At 48.6% G+C, this 26,016-nt stretch overlaps 6 protein-coding genes across 6 annotated transcripts; 5 read left to right on the top strand and 1 right to left on the bottom strand.

Moving 5' to 3' along the window:
- Positions 1-1,548: 1,548 nt before the first annotated feature.
- N7466_006408 (lovastatin nonaketide synthase) lies at positions 1,549-13,358 on the bottom strand (the record flags this gene model as incomplete). The annotated part of the gene is made up of 3 exons (XM_057165805.1): positions 1,549-4,272; positions 4,343-13,090; positions 13,173-13,358. The coding sequence occupies 3 exons, from the start codon at positions 13,356-13,358 to the stop codon at positions 1,549-1,551; spliced, it is 11,658 nt and encodes a 3,885-aa protein (XP_057021404.1).
- A 1,120-nt stretch (positions 13,359-14,478) lies between these two features.
- On the top strand, positions 14,479-16,040 carry N7466_006407 (cytochrome P450; the record flags this gene model as incomplete). The annotated part of the gene is made up of 3 exons (XM_057165804.1): positions 14,479-14,820; positions 14,876-15,451; positions 15,519-16,040. 3 exons carry the CDS (start codon positions 14,479-14,481, stop codon positions 16,038-16,040), a joined length of 1,440 nt encoding a protein of 479 aa, XP_057021403.1.
- Positions 16,041-16,680: 640 nt separating this feature from the next.
- N7466_006406 (FAD-dependent oxidoreductase) lies at positions 16,681-18,181 on the top strand (the record flags this gene model as incomplete). Its single annotated transcript, XM_057165803.1, has 4 exons — positions 16,681-17,391; positions 17,443-17,560; positions 17,622-17,697; positions 17,770-18,181. The coding sequence occupies 4 exons, from the start codon at positions 16,681-16,683 to the stop codon at positions 18,179-18,181; spliced, it is 1,317 nt and encodes a 438-aa protein (XP_057021402.1).
- A 255-nt stretch (positions 18,182-18,436) lies between these two features.
- Positions 18,437-19,319, top strand: N7466_006405 (dienelactone hydrolase family protein; the record flags this gene model as incomplete). The annotated part of the gene is made up of 3 exons (XM_057165802.1): positions 18,437-18,524; positions 18,582-19,031; positions 19,111-19,319. 3 exons carry the CDS (start codon positions 18,437-18,439, stop codon positions 19,317-19,319), a joined length of 747 nt encoding a protein of 248 aa, XP_057021401.1.
- Positions 19,320-20,147: 828 nt separating this feature from the next.
- Positions 20,148-21,550, top strand: N7466_006404 (FAD-binding oxidoreductase; the record flags this gene model as incomplete). The annotated part of the gene is made up of 2 exons (XM_057165801.1): positions 20,148-20,261; positions 20,312-21,550. The coding sequence occupies 2 exons, from the start codon at positions 20,148-20,150 to the stop codon at positions 21,548-21,550; spliced, it is 1,353 nt and encodes a 450-aa protein (XP_057021400.1).
- Positions 21,551-22,895: 1,345 nt separating this feature from the next.
- N7466_006403 (GMC family oxidoreductase) lies at positions 22,896-25,070 on the top strand (the record flags this gene model as incomplete). Its single annotated transcript, XM_057165800.1, has 4 exons — positions 22,896-23,303; positions 23,365-24,757; positions 24,874-24,936; positions 25,003-25,070. 4 exons carry the CDS (start codon positions 22,896-22,898, stop codon positions 25,068-25,070), a joined length of 1,932 nt encoding a protein of 643 aa, XP_057021399.1.
- Positions 25,071-26,016: the final 946 nt, after the last annotated feature.

Genomic DNA, 26,016 nt, shown 5'->3' with positions numbered 1-26,016 from the left:
ATCTGATTTCAGTTACCGTGTAAACGGTACAGTCCAGATACCTATAATGATTGCTTGACTACTATGGAAGACTTTATAATTCGCCTCTAATTTGTCGAAACCGCGACTTGAATTTGCGAATAACCATGGTAGTAGCGGTAAAGTCTTTTAACAATGAAAGTTTAAAGGTTGAATTGATGCCAGTCCAATTAATCAGCCATAATTTTAAGTGGAGTTTTGCTTCAAAGAAGGAAGATGAAATGTGGAAGTGCCGAAAAAAGCCCGATCAAGAAAATGTAAGGTTCGGGATCTAGTTAACAAATACCCCATCGCCCCACACCATTCTCGGAAACAAAGATCAAAGTACTTCGGACTTCCCGATGGAAATTCAGCTAATATTGAGGATATTGGGGTCAGTGTTCAATGTTGTGGAATACCTCGGCTGTTCATATTGCTGTTCTAATTCGCCGAACATACTCCTTCAATGCTTCCAACTTCCAAGGTTACTTAATGACGGGTAGAGACGGAACTGACCAATCGTATCTGCTGTACCAAGATGATGACCTAATGTACGGGCATCGACATCATAGACATAAAAACATTGATATTGGTCGGTGAAGGGCCGTGGGCCAGATGAAAATCAAAAAAAAACCCAGAAAAGCACGATTGAAGGCAGAATTCATTATCAATGCTGTACAGCCGAGATATGGACTCAATAAATTGCGGCTCGAATGGGGAAAATATTCAAAGAAAACTTAGCCTTCGCCGAGGTCATTCCGACGGTCCAACCCAGTGCGCTTCTGGTCTGTGACTCATGTAGAAGATTAGAAGTCGATTACGCATAGGGAAAACATAACTAACTAACTAGTACCTGGTTGAAATCTGTCCGCAAAGGTTCGCCTGTGCGCCCTTTCAGGCAACCTTGAGTCTTTGAATCGATAAGGGCGATCGGAACGGAGGTCTTCCGGGTCGAGTAAGGCTACCTAAAAGACAAACGACTTGGCTAAATTTAAAGCAGATAAGCCCAATTGCTGTCCAATAGCAACTTCAAAAGTAAAGGAAAAAATAAAAAGCAAAAAAGAAATGATCAGACTGGGGCTCGATCCCAGGACCTTATCGGTGTTAACGATACGTGATAACCAACTACACCATCCGACCATTAGATATAAGTCGTGGCAGTACTCGGCTATATAAAGGATTTTACAAATAGGGCTCAAAATTGGGTGCGCCATGTCCAATGCAGTAATTCCACATGTATGACGTTGTTTCCATATACGGCTTCTACACCCATCGTTCTATTGAAACAAAATCCTTACTTTGCCAAGCCTTCCTTGGCCTATTTCATACCTGGAATATACCCATGGACTCTTTACTCAGTGTGAAGAGAATGCAGAACACACGTACATACAAGGGGAGTCGGCAACATACAGGTTAAAAACTGCAATCAAATTAAAGTAAATTATCATCATGTTAATGTAGAGAAGGGAAAGGCTATTTTCTTCAAACAAAGTAAATAAGTGAGCGTTACAGTTTTAGAAAAGCAAAAATCGACCAGTAAAGTCATGTAGGTCACTCTTTCCACAAGGCCCGCAGATATGCCTCATCTACTGACGGGCAAATCGCCAGATCTTCCACACCGTCTAGTGCAGCATCCGTGCGGCTTCGATCCAACGCAAACATATTATGACCCTGCCGGAAGTAATCACCCAAAACCTCTCGGCGTAACTGCTCGTCCTCGCCAGTATTGCCTTGAGTTGAGTGTGCAAGCCATTCATCCACACTGACATGTTGCCCAATCTGATCTGGGTTGTCATCGCCACGAATGAGCCCTGTCAGAGCCGGAAGTTGATTAAGAGGAAGGGGTCTAGGGTTGGTGATGTGGAAAATTTGAAGGTCTGGAGTTGAAGAAAGAGCCTCCGGAGCATTCCTCCGTTGCATCGAAAGCCGGCCGAGAACGTCGACGAGGTAGTTCACAGGAATGAAATCGACTACAAAAGGATGATCAGTTGTTCCTGACTTTGGAATGACATTGTGGCGAATCATATCCAGGATCAGGCCTCGGACGAAATCATTTTGAGAGGACGCGACGCCCGTGCTAGTGTTGCCGGTACTGCTAGAGGCCCGGTAGATGGTGATCGGGAAGCCTCGATCTGCGGCTCGTGTGAGAAGCATTTCAGCTGCCCAGCGAGACTTGAAGTAGCCATGCTGGCTTGTGGGCTGGGGAGTAAAGTGGCCTGCGTTGTTTTCCAGAATATTCATGGAGGGAAGGGAGCTTTGAGTGTCAAACCAGGATTGGAGGTGGGGAACACTCCAGGTCGACAGGTAGTGGATATCGCTCCCTCCAAAATGAGACAGCTCAACGAGGGAAAGAATGGAGGTGATGTTGATGTGTTTCAGGTCGTGGAAGGTTTTGAGCAAGGAGACTTCTGAGGCGAGATGATAGATGGTCGATATCGACCTTCCAAGATTCTCAAATTCAGTAGGCGAGAGCCCAAAATTGGATTCTTGACCCAAGAATCCAGAGATTACCCGAACACGAGTGAGAATTTGCTCCCCCGTTAGCGTTTCGTTGATCAATTTGCTCTCCAATAGCAACGTGAATATGCGGGCGTGGTCGAGGGGGGAATGCGTGCCCAAGACGTGGATGATCACACCAGGATGCTGAACAAGGAGATGGGCCAACAGATGAATCCCCTGGAATGTGTCTGCGCCAGTTAAGAGTATATCAGTCATAGCTGACTTTACCCCGGAAATTGAAGGATAATAACGAGTATGGTTGGGCAGGGTAGTCTCCATGACCCAGTCGACGTGATCTGTGTTTTCTTCCGGGACGGTAGTGGATCCAAGGACCCTTCCATGCAGTAGATTGGCTAGTTGGATTGGCGTTGGCCCCAGTATCATATCTTGCAAGCTGAGAGAGACATTCATTGTTGCTCGGAGCTTGGATTGGAGACGGAGGAGAAGAATGCTCGAGCCCCCCGATTCAAAGAAATTGGCCGTTGGTTGTGCGGGGGCTTCCAGCTTGAGCACTTCTTGCCAGACTTGATTGACCGTCTTGATGGTGCTTTCACTAATCTGCTCAGTCGGCGCTTGGCTATCGTGCAAGGAGGTCTTCTGGCTCGAATTCATCGAGGCTGTGCCATCCAAATCTGGACGGATAAAGTCCATATCCAACCCGAGAAGGGCTCGTCTATCTGTCTTGCCACTGGCGGTGGTTGGTAGTTTTTCAATAAATTGATACACATTAGGGAGCATGTAATGACTGAGCGAAGACTTGGCGCGTGAGTACAGAAGCGTGGCGAATCTGGTCTTGTCAACCACAGTGGTCATAGGCTTCTTGGGAACGATGAAGGCGACAAGCCAACGGTCGTCTGTCAATGAGCTTGAATCATTGTCCGTTGAATGGGCCACGACTGCAAGATCGACAACGCCTTGGGCCTCATCCGGGGATGCAGACCGGTGCAGGACATGTTCAATTTCACCAAGATCGATTCGATATCCACGCAATTTGATTTGTTTGTCGCCAGAAATGCGACCCAGGAACTCTAGGTTTCCATTAGGCAGGAAACGGCCCAAGTCTCCTGTTCGGAAGAGAGTCGTCCAACCACGGTCTTTGTCATGCGCGGAGGCAAATGGATTGTCCACGAACTGCTTACGATTGACCTCGAGGCGATTCCAGTACCCGGTCGCTACCTGGGGGCCTCCAATGCAGATTTCCCCGATGAAGCCCGCTGGTAGGGGATTCATACACCCATCCACAATATAATGTCGGCAATTCCCAAGAGCTTTGCCGATAGGTATGTTGATAACATCATCCTCAGGCCAGCGGACTGGATGGAGAGTAGTCTGGACTACTGCCTCAGTTGGGCCCCAGGCATTATACAGAGCCGCCGGGCATTGTGATCGATAGAATGCATCTGCGAGGCGTGAGGGCAATCGCTCCCCACACAGCAATGCAATACGGTAGTCCGGACATTCCGTCAATGCAGCACCGTTGTGCTCTATCACCAGAGCGAATTGAGTTGGGGTAAAGTACGTGACGGTCACAGACTCCTGGCGCATATATTCACCGAGAAGCACAGGATCATGCCGTACCCCCGTGCTGGCAATGCAAAGCTTAGCACCGATGGCCAGCGATGACCAAAGCTCCACCACAGAAAGGTCGAACGAAGGTGAAATCTGGTGCAGAAACCGGTCATCGGGGCAGAATCTGAACTGTTCCTGCATCGCCACCAGCATTTCCTGAACATTTTGTTGGGAAAGTGGAACACCCTTGGGTGTACCTGTACTACCCTACATCATTGAACAGCCAATAGTTAGCGCTTTTTCTTATTCTCCAGCGTGCCATGTGGAGCTAACTCACCGAAGTATACATCATATAAAAAGGATCACCAGGTAAAGACTGATAAAGATCACCCGGCCATTGCGAGCTAGTAGCTTTCTTGACGCTCATAGTATCATAATGACCTTGAGCCTGGGACCGAATTTCAGATGCTAAGTCGCTGCACGCCTCATCGAAAAGCAGCAAATCCATGCCGGAATCGTCAGTGATGAATGCTAAGCGTCCAACAGCCATGGTGGGATCCATTGGAACATAGCCACATCGGTTGAACAAGACTCCCAGCATGGCGGTCACCATGTCAATACCCGGGGTTGCGAGGATTCCAATGCGTTGCCTGGGCCCGATACCTGCACTCTGTAGCGAAAAGGCTAGTCGACGAGCGGAGTCAACCAGGCAACCATAAGTAATGGTCTGACTCTCTGAAGTCGTAATGGCAATCGAATTCGGTTGCATCTCTGCGACATGGAGGATTTGACCAGTTAGGCTCGGATGCTCCCGAGAATGAGGCCCGGAATTGCCATTCCAGAAACCGGTTGCCAGTCGCTCAATCTCCTTGGGACCGGACATGATGACTTCATCGACAGGCTGTCGGTGGTCTTGAATGAGGCTGGACAGGAAAGTCTCGAAGTTCTCGAAAAAGACTTGCATGTCGGTGTCTCCATACAATGTGGTGGAGTATTCCAGCTGCAGTTGAAGGGCGTTGTCCGGGTCTTCCCGAGCTCGAAGATTCAGTTCACAACCAGAGACCATATCTTGTGCTTGCGTCTTCTGAATTACAAAGTCCTTAGTCTGATAAACGTCTTGGCCATCGGGTTGCTGGTAATTGATCATAACCTGGCCCAATGGGAAGTGACCAGTACTTCGTTCTTGTTGGGTTTCGGTGACAATCACGTCAAATGGCACGGCACTGTGGGACATGGACTCTAAGATAAGGTCTCTCGTGGATAACAAAAGAGTTTCAAAGCTGCCCTCGCATGTTTGTTGGCAGCGAATTGGGGTCATGTTGACAAAGAATCCCAGCACGTCGCTCAAGTCCGCGTGAGGTCGATTTCCATCCACCATTAAGATCGTCAGATCTTTGTCTGCCGTGTAACGGTATAAAAATGCCCGGAAAGCGGCCAAAAGAAATTGGAAGGGACTTGTTTTAGATTGCAAGCAAATCCGCTTCATACGTTTGAGTTGACTTGGGGTTACCTCTGCCGTGGTGGTTGCCCGGCCATAATTATCCCACAAAGGCCGCTCCGACTTCGCAAAGGGGAGCAGTTCACAGCTAGAAGGCATTCCAGATAGCTGATTCTTCCAAAATTCGATTTCCGAACTCATGGAGCTGGTTGAAAGTAAGTCATTATGCCACATGGTGAAGTCTGCGTAGTTCAACTTGGGACTTGGGATTGTGCTGATATTCCCTCTCTGATGGAAGGTGTCATAAATCGCGGAAAGCTGCGTGAGAAATGATTGTGTATTACTTCGGTCCGTGCAGATGTGGTGCATTATGAGCACCAAGGCAAAGTCATCTTCACTGATCTTGACCAAAGTTCCATCAATCACCTCTCCCTCTTCAATTTTCATCTGCTTCATCTTCAAAGTCGCAACAAGTGGCTCCAGGGCTTGGGTTGCCTCTTCATTTTGAGATATATCCTGAAACTTGAGAATGAATTCTCGGTCATGCATTACTCTTTGCTCGGCATAATCCTCTCCCTCCTGATATGCGGTCCGCAAAATGGCATTTCTGGAAATCATCTCCGAAAGTGATTCCTCAAGGATACTGTGATCAGGCCGCCCATGAAGATGCATAACGATTGGAAGATTCAATAGCGACTTGTCTGCAGCGAGCATGTGAGAGAACCATAAGCGGGTCTGAAAGGTGGACAAGGGGAGTGGTTGCGATAAGTCGGCTTTCGGGAAGTTCAAAGATGCTCTGTCTTGCGGCGTAGCGCTAACTTGTGGTGAGGAATCACTGGTATTCTGTGGCCCAGACCGAGGAGCTTTGAGCTCTTGCAGGCCAAACAAAGTCACGCACTTCTCTACCAAGGCTCTGATAGATGGGGCTGCAAGCACATCAAACAAAGCTATGTCGACTCCCAAAGCCTTAGTGAACCAGTTGCGCAGCTCGATGGCCACTAATGAGTCTAGTCCATAAACTGGATCTGCCGGCTTGAGTGATTCGGGCGACAGACCAAGTAAAACGGAGAGCTTGTTGACAAATCGCTCGAGAATGAGATTAAACCGCTCCTGAGGATCTGTGACCTGTTTAAATACAGCCAACAGACTGGTTTCTCCTCCAGCTCCTCGCTGGCCGGATTGCGCGTTGAAGTCATGGTTGCGATATAGATTTTTGAAGATGGATCTTTTGGCCCAAAAGACATCGTCACGCGCAAGAGTGACACCTGTCAGGGTCTGGTACAAGTCAACTCCATCCGAAGAGACTTGCGAGGGGATGTGCGAGAAGATGGCATTCTCTACTTGGTAGAGCAGTTCCTGTCGGTTTACCCCTTCATAGCCTTGATCCTCCATGAACCGTTCCAGCGCCGCATCTTCAGCTGCGACGCCATGCCCAGTTATGCGCCCACAGTTCATAGTGGAAGCAGGTAGGCCAAGTTGTCGGCGATAGCCCATCAGGCTGTCCAGACAGGCATTCGCACCAGCATAATTTGCCTGCGCCTTGCCGCCGAAAAATGCGGAAATGGAGGAGAAACATACAAAGAAATCGAGCGGGATACCCATTGTCGCGTTATGCAAGTTATACGCTCCATGAACTTTGGGTTGAACGCATTTGTGCCATTGAGAATAAGTCATGCTCTGCAGCGGAGCATCGGCCAAAACCATGGCAGCATGGATCACGCCCCCCAGATTTTGAATCTTACTGATGCAGTTTTGTACATCGGTGGGATTGGCGACGTCTCCTTTGTACACAGCGACCTTCAAACCGCGGGTTCGTAGCCACGAAACTGTAGATTTTGCCTCCTCACGATCTTCACCAGATCGCGAGAGGATGGCGAGGCTTTTAGCTTGTCGCTGCATCATCCACTCAACCAAGGTTCGTCCCAAACCTCCCAAGCCACCAACGATTAGGTACGTCTTATCTGGGCTCAGTTTATTTTTTAAGGTATTCCAAGTCGACGCGCGGACCGCAACCTCGATCTCGTCACTTTTGGCCACCAAAACCACTTTTCCAGTGTGCTGGCCCATCTGCAACATTCTGAACCCCTTCACAGCTTCTGAATACGGAAGGGTGAGAATAGTCTCGGGTAATTTAATCTTTCCCTCGTGAACCAGGTTGCAGCAGTGGCTGAGCAGCCGGGCACCTAACTGACGATTCTCTTTGTAGATAGTTATCAAATCAACCGAAGAAAACGAAACGTTTCGTCGAAATGGCTCCATCCCAATAGTCGAATTTTCATGAATGTCACGTTTTCCAATCTCGACAAAGCGGCCAAATGTGGCTAAACTGTTCCAAGACGCGTGAAGAAGCTTCCCAGCCAGACTGTTCAGGACGACATCCACGCCCCTCCCGTCAGTCAGTTTCATCACTCCGGCGACAAAGCTATCATCTCGGGAGCTCAGAATAGTCTCGTCAGCCAGGCCATACTGAGATCTCAGTAAATCCCGTTTTGCGGGAGAGCCAATGGTGGCGATAATATTGGCACCGATCATTTGCGCAATCTGAATTGCAATCTGACCGACTCCGCCAGCTGCAGCATGAATCAAAACAGTTTCACCTGGCTGTAGTCTGGCGGTGTCAACAAGGGAGTAGTATGCGGTCGTCAAAATCAAAGGCAGGGCGGCTGCCTGTTCGAAGGGAATTTGACCCAGCCGGTAGCAGTGGCAAGCAGGGTTTCGGACGACGGAGCGATGAGCTCCCATGCCGGGTCGCAGAGCCACCACACGATCTCCAGGCTGGAAGTTCGCAGGATCGACATCTTTACCCACCTTCCGGACAATACCAGCACACTCATCGCCTAACATATAGTCATCGATAATACCCACAGCGGCAGCAACGTCTCGGAAGTTTATGGCGGAAGCGCGGACATCAATCTCAATATCATCTGGCGTGAGATCTTCGTTGATAATCTCAGGATCTTCCTCCCAGACAAGCGTTTCCAGTAGACCAACTTGGTCAATAGTAAGCCTGATGGGATGTTCGGAACTAAAGGACTCTGTCTTGGCTCCTGAAGCCACGCCTCCTGGAACCATTGAATTAAGGCCGTCATCATTGACAACGCGAGGAATGGAAAGGACATTTTCGCGAAGAGAGAACTCTTCTTCTTGGATTGCGGGATCCAACAGTCGAGGAATCAACGGTAGAACCGACTCGTGAGACCATTCCTCAGGAAGATCCAAAGTCAGCAGCCGCAAGCTGTCATTTTCGGACCGCGCGCTCCGACTCAACCCGATAATCAAAGCACCCATAGGGCTGGTCACGTTGCAGGTGGCTCCGTGCAGCAGCCATAGGACATTCATGTCTGGGCGAGTGAGCACTTCCCTGGTGGCTTTGAAAATGAGCTCATCCTCCTGGTTCATCTGCGCAAAGAGATCTTGGTCTAAGCTAGCCAAAATGATCAAATCGGAGTCATCACTCAATCTGCTTGGTAGCTCAGCGATCGAGACGGAAGAAATAGACCGCTGCTTGTTTTTAGCTTTGACCTGCGATACCAGATCTAGCGTACGGCGAGATGGCTTGGGTGACAGACACAAGATAATTGGTTTCTGGTGGCATAGAGTATCTGTGCGCTTCTGCCACACACTGACGTTTTGCCCATCGAAGACCATCTTCAAGTTCAAACCATCAATGCGGCAGCCGTTGGTGAGAACATAACCGTCATCCTTGATATAGGGTAAAACGTCTTGATCTCTGGCATTGCTTACAATTACCAGGTCGAAACTCTGCTCTTCTGGTTCTTCAGAAAGCACAAAACCCGGTCGCTCTTTTTGCAACACCGCTAACTCATCTTTAAATTGATCACCAAATGACGTGTTGCTTGGAACGGCTGTGATAGACTGGAAGACTCGTCGTTCGTGGGTCTTGTCTGTCAAGAAGTGTAAAATCTTCCTAGTATGCTCAATTTCAGGGGTGAAATGGAGCATTCTTGTGTTCGGATGCTGATGCACGAAGAGATGGAGCATGTGCTCTAGGCTTGCCTGATGTATAGCCGGTGAAGGCGACATCATCAGCTGATCAAAAGCCGGTTGCCATTGTGTACGGAAGAACAAAGAGCGGTCATTGACATCATCCCCATTACTCAATGAAGTAAGCCGAAGGCCGGCGATAGACACCAATGCCCGATCGGTGCCTGGTTCATAGACTACCAAGTCACTGACGGCAGCTCGGGGGCCGGAGAAATGAGCCGATGATGCCACCCATACATCCTGCGGCCCCTTGGCATCCTTGATAGATATCATCTCGGGCAAAATCTCCAATGATTGGAGGAAGGTGGGCACAAAGGCTACATCCAAGTCTCTCCCCGCAAGACTCTCGAGAGCAGCAAATATTGTGTGGAATGTGGCATCTAGCATGGTCGGGTGAAGAACAGTCACATCTGCAGGTTGTATTGTATATTGCTCGGGATTGAATGTGAGTGTCGAGGAAGCAAAACCCGAACCAGACTCTATATTCCCAGTCAGAAGCTGAAAACCTGGCCCGTACTGCAGTCCAAGGTCATGCAAATGCCGGTAAAAGCCCCGTGCAGAGGAACACGAGGTGCTTTGCTTCCGTCGTTGTTCATGTTCCTCTCGTGACATCTGGCTACTCGCATTATCTTCCACTGAAACTAGACCCGTGCAGTGCTCTGTGCAAGTCTCACCACCAGCGGCATATGAGAAAATGGAGAACTCAAGCCACGCATTGGATTTAGACTTGGCAGATGTGGTTTGAGGGCGGATATCTAGGATCACCTCGGTACCCATATCAGAGTCGTCAAGCACCAACGCGGCTTTTATCGAGATGTCGCGTAAGGCTAGGCCATTGAAATCACCGATTACTCCCTTTGCTCTGATTGCAGCTTCAATGGCAAGGCTCATATAACCTGCTGCTGGAAAGACGACCTTCCCGTCCACCACATGGTCCCCAAGCCAGGGTAGCTCTCGAATCCTCAAGTAATTCCGCCAACGCGTATGTTTCTCAATCGAGCCGGGCATTATGGCGCCCAAAATTGAATGCCGATGGGGACGTAGACGATGCTCGTGGATGATTCGGGTCTCCGCCCAAAACCGCTCGGAATGATCCCATGCATACGTTGGTAGGTCGGACAGCTTTTGTGCAGAGAATGATTGACGTACAAAGTTGTTTTCGGTCAGATAAATGTCACTATTAAGCGCTGACAGGTCGACTGGGTAGCCCAGTTGAAAGAGCTGGCCAGCCAAAGCCAGCATTCCCTCGAAGTCTGGTGCTCCTCGGGTCAAAGATGCAAGATACGGCAGGTCCATGTTTAAGCTCTTCATCACCTGCTTAGATGGGCCCTTAAGTGCTGGATGAGGTCCAATCTCGATCAAGACATCGAGGTTTTCATTTTCCATATCGTCGAGGAGGATTCCGATCAAGGCATCAGAGAATCGAACAGTGCCAGTCATGTTGGCGGCCCAGTACTCTGGTCCCATTTTGTCTGATTTGGCCACTCGGCCAGTAACACTAGAGAACATTCGAGTCTCAGAGGGGTTTACCGCAAAACTAGGGCATTCGAATAGCGCTTTCTCGTACGCCGGCGCCAGGGGGCTCATATGGTGGGAGTGGAACGCCTGTTTTACCTGCAAGCGACGGGCAAAAACATTTCGTGCTTGCAAGTCTTCGTTGACAGTGATGATTGCATCTTCGTCTCCAGACAGAGTGACGCTAGATGGGCTATTAACTGCGGCGATGACCACTCGACCTGGATAGGCCTTGATCTCCAAGGCAGCTTCAGCTTCCCCTAACCCCACAGCTAACATCGCCCCTGAGATTTCGTCATTTCCTGACAGTAGCGCTTTCTTTGACATATGCAGACCGCGATAATATGCAACACACATCGCGCTGTCGAAAGATAAAATCCCTGCCGCATACGCACTTGCTACCTCCCCTGACGAGTGTCCAGCACATGCTGTGGGAACAACCCCCCAACTCTTTAGGAGTTCCAAAAGAGCCAATTGCACAGCTGTACAGACAGGCTGAGATAGTTCGGTTTCCGCGAGCCGTGACTCTTCTTTTGTTCTGGAAAGCTCATTCACAATCAACCAATTTGGACCATCCGGTAGACCGGATAGAACACGATCGGCTCTCTCCAACGTCTGCCTGAATATCAAAGCCTTGGCAATCAAGTCACGGCCCATTGAATGCCATTGGGCACCCTGGCCGGTGAAAATAAACCCAAGTCGTAAAGGCTCTTTTTTTGCCCTTGTCCACGGGGGCACATTTTCCAGCTTGTTCGCGACGTCCCCTGCACTCGTTCCAATGACGAAGGATCGTTTTTCATGAAGGGTTCGACGATTGATCAGACTGTAAGCCAGATCGGATACGGGAGTCTCGAGCTTTTGTTGCAAATAAGCCGCGAGGCTGTCAATCCACGCCTTCCCTGCTTTCTCCGAGTGCGAGGTTAATGGCACCAGGAACGGGCGACCAATGACATCAGCCTCAAAGGCCTTTGGGAGCCTCGAGACTGATTGGTCGATATTGTTGGGAAATTCATCATATGCTTCGAGAATCACATGTGCATTGGAACCACCATAGCCAAAAGAATTAATACTGGCTCTCTTTGTACCCTGACTGTTGGTTGGGAAATCGATCAAATCCGTGGGCACTTGAATCCCCCAGTCGTCAAATGCAATTTCTTTGTTCGGTATCTTGAAATGCATATTCGGTGGGATTTTCCCTTTTTCGAGGGCCATTGTGGCTTTGATCAGGCCGGCAAGTCCGGACGCCCCTTCAGCGTGTCCTATATTGGTTTTGACAGATCCAACATATAGAGGCTGACTGCGCTGCTTGGAGGCAAAGCACGTACCGATGGCTCGCATCTCCAGGGGATCCCCACGAGCGGTGCCGGTGCCATGGGCTTCTACATATTGTGTATCGGCGGGATCTAAGCCGCAGGAGTGATAAGTTCGTTTGATCAAGGCCATCTGTGCTTCCGAAGAAGGCAGAGTGATTCCTTGTGTCATTCCATCGTGATTAGAGCCGGTGGCTTTCACAACGGCGCGAATCCGGTCTTCATGCAGCTGAGCCTGGTTCTGCCCGCGCAGGATGACGGCGCATATTCCATCTCCTCGCGCATAACCTTTCCCATCGGCATCAAATGCCCGACAGCGTCCTTCTTTAGACAGCATGCCCAGGTCTGTCATGGTAATGAAAATATTCGGATCAAAATGAAGCGCTGAGCCCACAATAATGGACATGTCGCACTCTCCATTCTGGATGGCTTGGGCGCCCAGGTGGAAAGAGACCAGAGACGAAGAGCATGCAGTATCAATTGTGAGACTCATGCCTTTAAGATTGAATGCATATGACACACGATTAGCGAGAATCGCGTTTCCCGTTCCCGTGACAGCGTATTTGGGATAGTACTCCAGATCTTTGGTGATCATGGCATTGTAGTCGTTTGTAAATGAGCCACATAGGACCGAGGTGTTCGATCCATCTATCTCATCCAACGTAAGGCCGGCGTCTTCGAGGGCCTCGTAAACCACCTCAAGAAGGAGGCGCTGCTGGGGGTCCATAGCCTCGGCTTCCTTGCCGGAAATGCGGAAAAAGCTACGATCAAACACCCCTAGATCCTGGTCAAGAAAGTATCCATGCTTGGCATTCGTCTGACATGATAATTCGATAGTTAGCAGTGCTCTGATAAACTTCTCCCAGAGTCGGTGGGCTTGAATAGGGTGATTTTATTACCGTTCCCTTGTTCGTTCCGTTAGGATGGTAGAAATTCTCAATATTAAAACGATTCAAGGGCATCTCTTGCCGCAGATCTCTCTGCTCAACAATATTGTCCCAGAGTTTACTTGGACGATCTGCACCAGCAACGCGACAGGCATAGCCTATGATAGTAGCGTGATTGGGTCCATCGATCGAGGACATTGACGATTGCGATGGGCTAGTAGAGAATGGTGGCGAGACATTTTTACTTGTCGTCCCCGAATCTTCGGATCCTCGAAGCCCTCTCGCAGGGATTGATACCATAGTGAGCGGTTGCAAAATTGGATAAAGTCAAGTCATTCACTTGAGAAAGCCTTTTTGAGAGTTTTTAAGATTGATGACAGAACTCTCATTCATTTGCGGCAACACAGATTTCAGGCCTTATCTACTGTGCTAGTCATGCTTGAGAGCACATAACAATGCCAAGATTTTGATCTATAACACGTCAAGGTTGAAAACGGACAAACTACATATTATGATCTAAGAATGTATATTTGGTACGTATGCGCATTAAGGGGGCAAAATGTCTCGTTCAGACTCGGTCATCATGGAATGGCCTAGGCGATGTTGAAGTGAAGAATCCTTCGTCCCACTATGATTCGATTTTATGTCTCCATATATGAGCTACCAAGGAGTGCACAGCTTGTAATTTTGGGCCCATGGATCTCGTACCCTGAGGTAGTACTTGATATCATTCCAAATAACAGTAGAATTAAAGCCTCCCTGTTTTGAGAATTTCATGGGACGGACCGTGATCTCCGCCCCGCTATGTCTCATTGCCAAATATTCCGATACAACCTCGGTTTCTATTCTAGTTCCGCAAACCTTGGCTCACTTATATCGAACGACTAGGCAACCTGAAGAATGGGCAATGGAGCGCTGCATATTTCACGTCATTCGGAATCACTCAAGAATGCGTATGGTGGATCAGCGGATAGCTAGTGCTCCCGACTCCCGAGGATGAATCATTCCACACCGATTGATATCATACGCCCTTGGTTCTCTTCAGTAGCGAACATGGCTGATCGACCCACGGACATTTGTTACGTTTCTGATCCGTGTAACGCGTAAGTATAGCACATCATAGGGTGTAGGGAATATCCAACCTCGAGAATGTTCGTTTTCCACACATGTGAATATGGTGCTCGAGAGGATTGCACATGTGGGCTGTCTAATCATAATTCTCACATAGGATGACAGTCTGGTTTGTTACCTTGTCTGGATTTTTTTCTTCTCCGCCCAACTCTTATCCTGAATATCAGTGCCGTTACAACCAGCCAAAATGATCGCACACGTTTTATCTTCATCTGTATTGTCGGAGAAGCAGCTTGGCTGCGCACTTGTTTTTATCGGTGCCTTTGGTTTATCACTCATTTTCCTCTTGTTGAGTCCTGAAGCTGGGAAGAAAAGTCCTCCTGCCCCAAATTTTGGCATACCGCGCATCGGTGACGCAGCTGCATTTCTGAAAGATCCTGTTAGGTTCATACAGAAAGCAAGTAAAAAATGCGGATCTATATTTCAGGTTAAGCTACTCTTTGCAAACCTCATCTACCTACGTGGAACCAGATATAACCGCATTTATACCGATGTTAAGGAGGACACCTGGTCCTTCGGTGGTGGCATTGTAGGGTTTCTATCACAATTGAACCAAGTTCCCCCAGGCTAATGATGCATTACAGGGGTTGTTTCTCAAAAAGATTGCTCAGCCGGGGTATTTTGACCACCTCCGCACTCTGGTCTCCTCTTTGAACCGTGGCGTGAATCGCAAGGTCGCTTTGGATCACTACACTCAGTTGGTCGGGGAGGAAGCTGACAGGGTGCTTGAGATCTGGAGCAAGCAAGATAGGGTCCAAGTATTCGAAGAGACCTCCCGTTTTGTGCACCGAGTAATTGTTCGGTGTTTAATGGGTCAAGACTTTTATGAGAATCATGTGGATGAGCTCTATGATATTTTGCATCATATGGAGACAGATATAGGTCATCCCCTTAACATGCTTCTGCCCGACTGGATCCCCCATCCGCCATCGCGTCGACTGAAACAGCATAGAGACCGGTTCGGGCGAATTTTTCAACAGCAGCTTGCAGAGCGGCGCAAGGATCCTCAAGCATGGAAGGACGCCTTGGACTATATTTCATTCACCCTGGAGGATCCAAAAACCGCCCACCTTGAAGACTGGCTCCCTTCCCATCATACAGTAATGATGTTTGCTGCCCATACAAGCACAGTAGCCAGCATTGCATGGACAATCATAGAGGTCAGTTACCCAAATCTCTATCTGAAGTGCTGTTCGAATCATTGATGAATATATGTCTTGTTTCTAGTTACTTCGCAATCCAGAGTACATATCTGAGGTGCGCAAGGCTTTGGATGCACATGATATGGATGCGCGCCACACTCCCGCGCTTCTTGCATGCATCAAGGAGACTGGTCGTCATTACTCAGGAGTCCACATGTTTCGCACCACACATCGCCCTGTGGACCTAGATGAAGGCAGGTATACGGTCCCTCCAAATTCGATTGTTTGCATATCCCCTTACCTTACACACCATGACCCTAATATCTACCACGATCCACATAGGTGGCTTCCTGAGCGTTGGTTAGAGCACGATTCTGGCATGCAGAATCTAAACAATTCGCAGGAGGTCGCATTTCTGCAATTTGGCGCTGGCTGTCATCGATGCCCAGGGGAGGCACTGGCCGGAATTATCGCCCAAGGGCTGGTTTCTCATCTCCTCAAGAACTATGATCTTGCCTTGGGGAACGATGACCCGTCTCAGGACCTTTCTATGTTGGATTTCAGTAAAGTGGGAAGCCCTTGGCTTTTAGGGGGATGCATACATTAGACTCAATCGCAGAGAAGTGTAGTGAGTTTATCAGTCTGTTGATTTATTTATGGGCCAGCGTCAAAACTCTCCAAATATTGTGTGGATAATGCTTAAATGAAGCAACCTATGGATCGCTTACTGCGAGATCACTTCCCTGTATCGTTGGTTATAGTTACATTACTCAAGAAAGTAATATTACAAAATTGTATCTCGCACTACGGAATGAAGTTACTCCAGATGTCCTGACCTGGAATGGCAGGCGTTACCGTTACCGGATACCAAACCAGAAATTCTGAAATCTGAATTTTACTACTCTTCTCCGTGCTGACATCATTCTCTAGAACTTATTTTCCTGGATTCTGGACCCCAATCCATATACATGGTATGCAGACTCCTCCGGAGCGCAACGCAATTCGACTGGACCCATGGATACCTAGTTGTACATCCCTACATAATACTCATGCTCCACATTAGCTGGCATCCATACTTGCCTAGCTAGGTAATTTCAGTGTTTCCGTGCTGGCGAATAATACGTAGATAAATATATATATAGGAGGTATGCACTACATCCATGCCCCTTAAATCCAACCAATCTCTGTTTTCTCTCACGAGGCCTTTTACATCGAAGACATCCTACTCACTTCCTACATTATATATCATGACCCGAGTCGCTCCAACCACAGATGCTCAGGTTCTCATTGTAGGGGGAGGTATTGGAGGCCTGACATTGGCAGGTATCTGTAAAAAGCTTGGAATCAGCTACAAGGTGCTCGAACGCAGTGCCGAAATCACCCCCGTCGGCGCAGGGATCTCCCTTGCACCCAATTGCCTACGTATCTTGGATCAGCTGGGACACATGGGTGAGATCCGACGCAAAGGACAGCCTCTTCGCAAGATCCAAATCTTTCGCGACAATACTTTGTGGAGTGTCGTTGACTGGGAGTGGATTGAGGGCAAGTTTGGGTACAGCGTCTACTCTATTGAAAGACACTCAATGCACCAAGCCCTCTATCAGGGCGCAGGGCCAGAGAATGTTCTACTCAATGCAGAGGTTGTCGATATTGAAGATCTGCCCACTGAGCCTACGGTCAAGGTGCGCCTGGCCGATGGTCGACAAATAACTGGCGAAGTAGTGGTGGGCGCAGATGGTATTAGATCAGCAACCAGACGCATTTTAGCTGAGAAGGACGGACTGGATGGCACCCACACCATCCGCTTTACTGGTCGCACACACATGACTGGTTACACACATCCCCTGGAACATCTGAGCTCCCAGGACCTGGGAGTGGCTACTTGGGTTTTTTACGACGATGCCATTCTAACCTCGTGGCCATGCATCGAAAACAGACAATGGTTTGTAGGAGTCAAGGTATAATATCCCCCTTACATCATGCATGACATCCCAGCTGATAGTGGATAGTCATCGAAATTGAAAGATCCTAGTCGGTCAAGCTGGAAAGGCGCCTCGAAGGAGATGATCAATGAAATCTATGGCGACCGATTTCATCCGTTTGGTAAGCACCACAAGGTGCGCGATGGTAATTTTTTTCTCTTACCCAGAAAGTATCGGAGTAAATACCCTAATCTGGTTTTATTTAGTGGTGGATATGGCGGAACGCGTGACAGCTAGTGACGTGTTCGAAGAGACTGCATTTCCCCCATGGCTACTGGTCGGGTAGCCCTTGTGGGCGACGGTATGATCTGAACCATCCCTTACCTTCTCGGCCCCAAAGCTGATTTCATTTAGCCGCACATTCCATGACGTCCTTTATCGGCCAGGTATTTGTCACACCCCCACTTCTGCAGCAGTTCCCATTGACTCAATGATGCATTACCAGGGCGCATGCCAAGCAATTGAAGATGCAGGCGAGTTAGCCAATGTGCTCAACTCATACTTCCGTGATCGGTCAGGCCACACGCAGGCGCTGCAGATGTGTCTCAAAGAATACCGCCAACGCAGGGAAGAGAGGGCCCGCTACGTGTTCGAATTCTCCAGTACTTTTGCGTCACTGCACACCGGCAAAATGGGCTATGGATTGGGACCGCTCCTTCGCAGGGTTGCATTTACCTGGGCCCCTATGTGGTGCTGGGATCGTGCACTCACCCCCTTATATGGCTACCAGCCTTATGTTGAGGCACTGGCGGAGGAGTCGGGCTAGAATACATGGAGAGGGAAAGGATCTCCGCATAGGCCTAATTTTTAAACCATGGGACAATCTCATTCGATAGTCATGCATTTGTACTGTTTGGTTACTTGAGAATACGCCGCATTTGGGGACTTTAGCTCTGTATAATACCAAATGCTGCTTACAAAAATACATAAGAAGTAAAGCTCAAGGTCGTACGTGCTTTCTTGTCAATATTTCCTTGCCTCTATCCATAGTAAGCCCACTTGAACCACTTTTTAATCCATCATGACCTCCCTACCACCCTCCCAGTGCTGTGCCAGCGGTTCACTGCACGAGGGCCAGAGTAAAGGCGAGATCAAGACCATCGGGAACAGTATGCCGGTCCTTTTTCCCTTCCTGTTACCATCCCTCAATTTTCCTCCTAACTGAGTCGCGTCAGCCCAGGCATATCTTTCCTACCCCCCGAATAAACAAACTGGCAATGCGATCTTATTCTTATCTGATATATTCGGTCTCGATCTTGTCAACTCCAAGTTGATTGCAGACCAATTCGCAGCCAATGGGTATTTTGTCGTCATGCCGGATCTCTTCAAAGGGGACCCGGTCCCCGTGGACCACCCGGAAAGTTTCAGCGTCATGGACTGGCTTCAAGGTCATCTCCCTCAACATACCGATCCAATAATCACAGAAGTGCTCAAGGAGATGCGAGACTCTTTTGGCTGTAAGCGGGTTGGAGGTGTGGGATACTGTTATGGAGGAAAGTTTGTCTGCCGCTATTTACGTGCAGGCCAGATCGATGTCGGTTTCATTGCCCATCCAACCTTTATTGAGCCGGACGAGTTGAAGGCGATTCAAGGTCCGTTGAGTATTGCGGCGGCCGGTAAGTTCTACTCTTTGCAGTTATTCTCCTTTCATAATCCTCTCACCTTCATGTCTAATTGCTGATCTATATGTTCTAGCCGATGACTACCTTTTTCCGCCTGAGAAACGTCATGAAAGCGAAGAAATTTTGGCCACATTGGATGTGCCCTATCAGCTTAGCATTTTCTCGGAGGTGGAGCACGGTTTCGCGGTTCGTTGTGATATGAACAAAAGCCGGCACAAATTCGCCAAAGAACAAGCCTTCGGCCAAGCGGTGGCATGGCTGAACCATTACCTCAGTAAATGAGCTCCAAAAATGCGTGGATGAGTTGATAGTAATGGTATTTACAATGAATGGAGAACTCTGTATATCTCACAAGACTTATAGACTAGAGTAATGTTCTATAGAATGACGATGTAGGCTTTAGAGCCACGGAAGACCCAATACGTCTCTCCTAAAGTAGCCACTAAGGAATATAATATAGACTAGCCATCTGCCTTGCAGTCTGAACCTGTTGGGATAAGTGGCTACGCGCCTTTTCTCCTTGTCATTTTTCCTCTCGTTTTCCCCTAGAAACGATTTGCTCTCTGGGCAAATATCGTACGTGAAACCTGTTCCACGTATAGATGGTTGCTTTAAGTGGAGACATTCCTTTCATTATAGTGGCATTCTGAGTCCATTCCCACCTTCGGGCAATGTATTACAAGCGAAAAGCCATTATTGGGAACTTACTCTACTACCGGTGAATGTATATCCCTTTTTATCTTTATCTTTATCTTTTTATTTTTTATTTTATTTTTTGAGTCCGTGGTGGGTCAGAAGACTCCCATGACAGCAATTTTCAAAAGAGGTATGATAGGTGACTCCTTGATTATGTTCGCCCGTGAAGCTTGCCTTGGGTCACAATAAACTGTAAACTGCACACGGAATATTACGAGAAGGAAGAAGGGGGAAGAACAGAAGGGTCTTGGCACATATTCTTTTGGTAGAATATTGCTCGTATCGGCCAGAAAAGTTACGTGGCCTGGCAGTTTGCACATATTTATTAGGCCTCCCATTATCCGCACATGCCATTAACATACAAACCGCGGTTCCCCCATAACTTTCTGCGACACCATAAATTTAATCAGCACAATGGAAGAGCTGCGCAAACACCTTGAAGGCACTCATGCTGTCGTTTTGACGCCCGGGTCCGGCGGATATTTGGAGAGTATCAGACGCTGGAGTGACACATGTGAAAAAAAGGCTGTAAGAAAACCGCCTAATGGAAGATAACAACCCTGGCTGATCAACAACAGGCCGCCGTGATTTTACCGACTACTACAGAGGAAGTATCCTTGTCAGTTAAGTTTGCAAGCACTCATCGTATTCCTATGGTGGTGCACAACGGAGGGCACTCAACCAGCGGGTCCTCTGCGACCGAGGGCGGGATCGTGATTAGTCTCGTACGCATGCGACACGTGGTGATCGATCCCACTCGAAAGACGATTACGGCACAAGGTGGCACAATCTGGGAAGATGTAGACAAGGCGGCGGCAGCTTATGAACTGGCGACCGTTGGAGGCACCGTGAATCATACCGGGGTGGGCGGATTGACGCTCGGCGGGGGTTATGGATGGCTCACAGGGAAATATGGTCTCACAATCGACAATCTCCTTGCAGCTACCGTAGTCCTCGCCAATGGCAGCATCCTGGAAGCTTCTGAAAAAAACAATCCAGACCTATTCTGGGCTCTCCGCGGTGCGGGCCAGAACTTTGGAGTCGTCACTGAGTTCGTCTTCCAGGGCTACGATCAAACCAACGAGGTGTACGCAGGCATATTGAGCTGGACCCCCGATCGCCTCCCCCAAATCATTGACTTTGTCAATAAATTCGAAGAAGCCAGTAATACAGGGGATCAAGGCATCTTTTTCGGTTTCTGCGGTACCAGCATTGTCGCAGCGATCTTCTACAACGGCCCTCGCTGCGAAGCAGAGAGCTACTTCGCGCCAATCCTCTCCATCGAACCTACCTCAAACAGCTGCGATATGATGCCTTACTGCGAGCTGAACTCGATCCAAAACCCCCTCGCCACGTACGGTGGTCGTAAGTCCTTCAGCGGAGCCTTCGTCAAACTCCCACTCGAGACGCCCTTCTTCCAGGAACTATGGGCCGACTATACAGACATGCTCAAAACCTACCCGGAATCATCTCGGACTGCAGTTTTATTCGAGCTCGTCTCCCAGAAACAAGTTCTGCGTGTCCCCAAGAATGCCACGGCCTTCGCTACTCGGGGGCCCTACTACAACGTCGGGTGTGTCTTCCGATGGGATAACCCAGAACTTGATCAGACCATGCGCATTATCCAGCGCGACATGATGCGGAAGGTCGGTGAGCGCGCTGGTGCGGGTGCCCATGCCCGGGCGTACGCGAATTACTCGCATGACGGCCGGGCTGGAGAAGTCTACGGCGAGAACTTGCCGAAATTGCAATTGCTGAAGCAGGAGTATGACCCGCACAACGTGTTCAGGAAGTGGTTAAATCTACTACCGAATTGATTGGGAGGCCCTTGTATCAAGACCCTGCTGGAAATAATAGCCGGTGACTGCTGATTAGCCTTTCCGGTAATGAGGAAGCATTGAGGTTTCAGAGTTTCGGAACGCTCCGCGAATCTTGGCAACTTAAAAAACGGACTGGAGCGGAAGATCCCGACTCCCGAGACAGTGCCGTGGACCCAGTATTGCTGTAAGGGGTGGAAACGGTGGGGTCCGATTTCAAACCAGTCTCCAAGGTTCCTTCACGTGTGGGTATTTAAATACATAATTGGCTTCAACTGCAGAATTTTTTTTTTTTTGCTCACAATGTTTTCTTTTGCTTTTTTCCTTTTATTTTTTCGTACAAGAACGTGTTCCAGTGGATTAAATTGAGACAGATATTGAAGATATCATGCACAACTGATACCCCGACGGCGCTGTATATTTATTAGTCAGCCACAATGACCCACCTAGTGAATTACACAGTTTCTGTTTGCTGCGGGTAATGACCGTGGATAGAATCTCTATACTGTATCTTACTCTCGACCAGAAATCAAATTATCTTTGTGGTCGACTAAGCTGGTAGAACTTACCTAAATGTCACACGTGGACACTGCAGGTGTCACAGGTCGACAGTCTTTGTTCAGTCCTGCAGGTTAGCAGTTTCTGTTGTTGTCAACCTTAAGTACCCTTCTTGTTTCCTTTCCTTCTCTTCCTCCCCCGTCTGTGTTTTCCCCAGGTTTAGGACCTTTAGAACAATTACATTTTTTTTCTCGCTTGCCTCATCACACTAAAGCGGACATTTTTGGAAATGAAATCCCAACACCAGCCCCATACTTTTCTATCCTCCATTTATTTCAAGACATATTTGAGCTAATCTCAGGAATGACCACTCCATAGACTTTGAACTGCGAGGCTGCGTACATCATTGAAGAAGCATATGCGGGACGGTTGCATTCATGCTGATGTTGTCGAAAACAGAGAACCTTAGAAAGAGACTGAATGAAACGTAAGTGAGGCAAAACGTGCGACGGTCGCCGGAAAGAGAATTTTATTGAGGCGAGTCTAGACTGCTATCTGCCCAACCTGGCTAAGGCAGTCAACCTGTACTACGTCAAAATCATCGATTGGGTTTGAAAGACCGAACTGCAGGGTGTTTTAGGCAGCCAACTCAACATCTAGAGGAAGTCGTCATGACCCAAAGATTAGAAGCGTAGTTGCATGAATGACGACTGCTATTTGGACGCCCGAAACTCGAATCAAATCTGCTAGTGTAATCTATTCAAGTAGTGCTATAATTAGAGGGCGTCACACCCAGGGCAACTGACGGTGAGCATGATGAAGAGTTAGAAAGAAAACGACATCAAACATGGCTTCATCTGTGTTTTCTAAGGTTTTCCTGTCTCTATGGGCCTTTCACTCTGCTGTCCGCGCCTATCCAAACGGTCCATGGTACCAGGTTCCATTAGGCGAAAATGTCCTGGGAGATCCCACAAGATATCCTACTGCCGACGACAAACATGTGGATTATGTCGTCGTGGGCGGTGGTGCATCGGGTCTCACTGTGGCCGCTCGCCTGTCCGAAGATCCTTCAGTCACTGTGGCGATTGTTGAGGCCGGTTCATTTTATGAGCAAACTGGAAACCACAGTGAGGTCCCAGGATACGCCGCGGACTTTTTGAAGGGAAACATTCCTCCTGCCCTGGACTGGGGATTCGATACCGTTCCACAGGACGGTGCCGATGGCCGCGTGAAACATTTCACGAATGCAAAGACCGTAGGTAGACAAGGGCTTCGGACGAGAAACGAGTGTAATGGAGACTGACAGGCCTTAACAGCTGGGCGGCAACTCTGCCTTTAACTTGATGGCCTACATGGCCACCAGCACGGGCGCATTGCAGAAGTGGGCAGACGAGGTTGGCGATGACTCCTGGACTTATTCCAATGTAGCCAAGTACTTCCAGAAGAGCTTGAACTTTACAGGCATCGATCCCAGCAAGCGACGACTCAACGCAACCCCGGAACTAGATACCAGCCATGTGGGACATGGGGGCCCCCTGGACGTTACCTATGCGAACTACGGCCAGCCGTTTAGCACCTGGATCAAGAAGGCATTTGACCAATTGGGTATGTTACCTGTCGGAGGGTTCATGTCTGGGGATATGTTTGGGAGCAGCTGGGTCTTGGACACAATCAATCACACTGATGGTAAGCGGGCGTCGTCGTCAAAGGCCTTTCTGCAGCCCATCTTGGGGCAACGAAAGAATCTGTTCTTGTATAATGTTACTTTGGCAGAGAAGGTATTGTTCAATGACAAAACCGCGAGCGGTGTGCAAGTATCCCGAGGAGAGACTACTTTTACCTTATCTGCTGCACATGAGGTAATAATTACAGCGGGTGGATTGATGACCCCACAGCTGCTCCAAGTCTCGGGCGTTGGCGACGCAAGTATTCTCAAGAAGCACAAGATTCCTATCGTCCTCGATGCGCCGAGTGTAGGGCAGAACATGGAAGATCACATTAGCTTTGGAATCGGCCACAAGGTCGATGTGCAGACCAATTCAGCTCTGAAATACAAGGACCAATATGACGAGGCTGTGAAGGAGTTCCAAGGACAACAAGCTGGACTTCTTTCTAGCCCAGGGCCAGACTTCGGCGGTTTCGCCGATATTCCGCTGGATCTGCGCAACTTCTCCGCGAGCACCAAATCAGGTCAGCCTAATTTCCATTCCACTACGCATACCCATAACGTCCTTACTGACTGCTCGATAATAGACCTGGCTAGCTTCCCCAAGGACTGGCCGGAAGCATTCTTCATCTCTTTTCCTGTCGACATGGGCTTCCCGACCGATGGATACAACTATGCAATGCTATTTTGCACTCTCATGACCCCCATGTCTCGGGGGACTATCAGTATCAAATCGGCCTCAATGAAAGATAGCCCAGTGATTGACCCGCGGTGGCTCACCTCCAGCACTGACGTTGAAATTGCCGTCGCAGCATTCCGACGTGTCCGACAAATTTTGCAGATGCCCGTCCTCCAACAAAACATCATCGTCGGGTCCGAGATCACACCGGGATCTGACGTGAATTCTTACGATGAAATTCATCATTACTTGAAGCAGAATTTTGCCTCCATGTCCCACCCGGCGTCTACCTGTCGAATGGGCAAAGATGGAGACAAGAATGCAGTGGTAGATTCCAAGGGTCGCGTTTTAGGTCTTGATCACTGTACGTTCTTTTTTCTCTCATCTCTTCCTCCTCATTTTCGTTTCTTTTTGTCTTGTTCTCTTTACTCTCCCCTTTTCGCTGGACCTGGAAGACCTTGCTAACTGAGGAACGAAAAGTGCGAATCGCAGATGCATCGACCTTCCCGTTCTTGCCTCCTGGTCTTCCTCTGGGTGTTGTCTGTAAGTCATCTTTCCAATTAGAGACTGTCATGCAAGTAGGATATTGAGCTGACTGTTGTGTCTCAGACATGGTCGCTGAAAAAATTGCCGACGATATCAAGCACGCTCGCGGACAGCACCATTCCGAGTTGTGAACAATACGGGGATGAGGATACAGTTTACGTCCCCCGCAAGCCAAAAGATCGAGAGGGCAAGTCGGTACTCAACTTCCCAGTGCTTGTTGGTGCTACATAGTGATGCTGTATTCGTGATATTATATGTAGCGAGGATTTCTCGAGTGCTTAATTACATACATCTCATGGACAGATATATTGAAAAATGTGTAGCCACCCCTCAAGGATAATGTATCGATTGCTTAAGCAGTCAACAAAAAGGATAATGCGTGTATAATTAGGCCGTGACAGGTAACCTGCACATGTGTCGCTGGGGATTTTTTCTTACATAAACGGATTCGAACATGAATCAGAGAGCTCCTATACGTTCCACTGTCAGGTGGCAATTTGTCTTTACACCGCAATGTTTTCCTACAGGAGGACAGGTGTGAGGAAGAAATTGAGTCTCGAATGAGGGAGATGACGAGCTACCCGCCAAGTCGAGCAACTAACTCCCTTACTCCCTTGAGGCAGTCGGAGGAGGTAAGGCCCCCGTAGTAAGCGGAGTGTGGTCGTCACCACAGGCAACTCTAAGAGACTACTTCCGTTTTCGCCAAAATCCAATATAAAGCTGCTGCCTGCCGATAAGGATCTGCATCGGGGAACGAAGTTAAGTAGCGGGTTGGAAACCGATTGCATACTTGAGAATATCCCATTGACGGTGACGGTGAAGGTGAAGGTGGGGACAGGGTAAACAGAATCTAGACATATGAAGGAATGATCGTCGTCTTAGTTCAAATATGTGGATCCTAGCGGGCCTAGGGCGGCCCGGAGCATATTTGTCAGTAGAATAATCGGCAGTCGGGTCACCAGGAGTGCTCTGTACAAAAGTACCCACATATTTCGCTTGCGCAATCTTCCCAGATTGCAACCTTGCGTATTGCTGTATAATTACCGTTATTTATACAGAAATTAGGTTTTGCTTTAT

Source organism: Penicillium verhagenii (genome assembly GCF_028828195.1).
Source record: "Penicillium verhagenii strain IBT 33310 chromosome Unknown utg000006l_segment0_segment0, whole genome shotgun sequence".
NCBI lineage: Eukaryota > Fungi > Ascomycota > Eurotiomycetes > Eurotiales > Aspergillaceae > Penicillium > Penicillium verhagenii.
The sequence above is the reverse complement of the archived record's forward strand: the minus strand, read 5'-3'. Positions and strand labels throughout refer to the sequence as shown.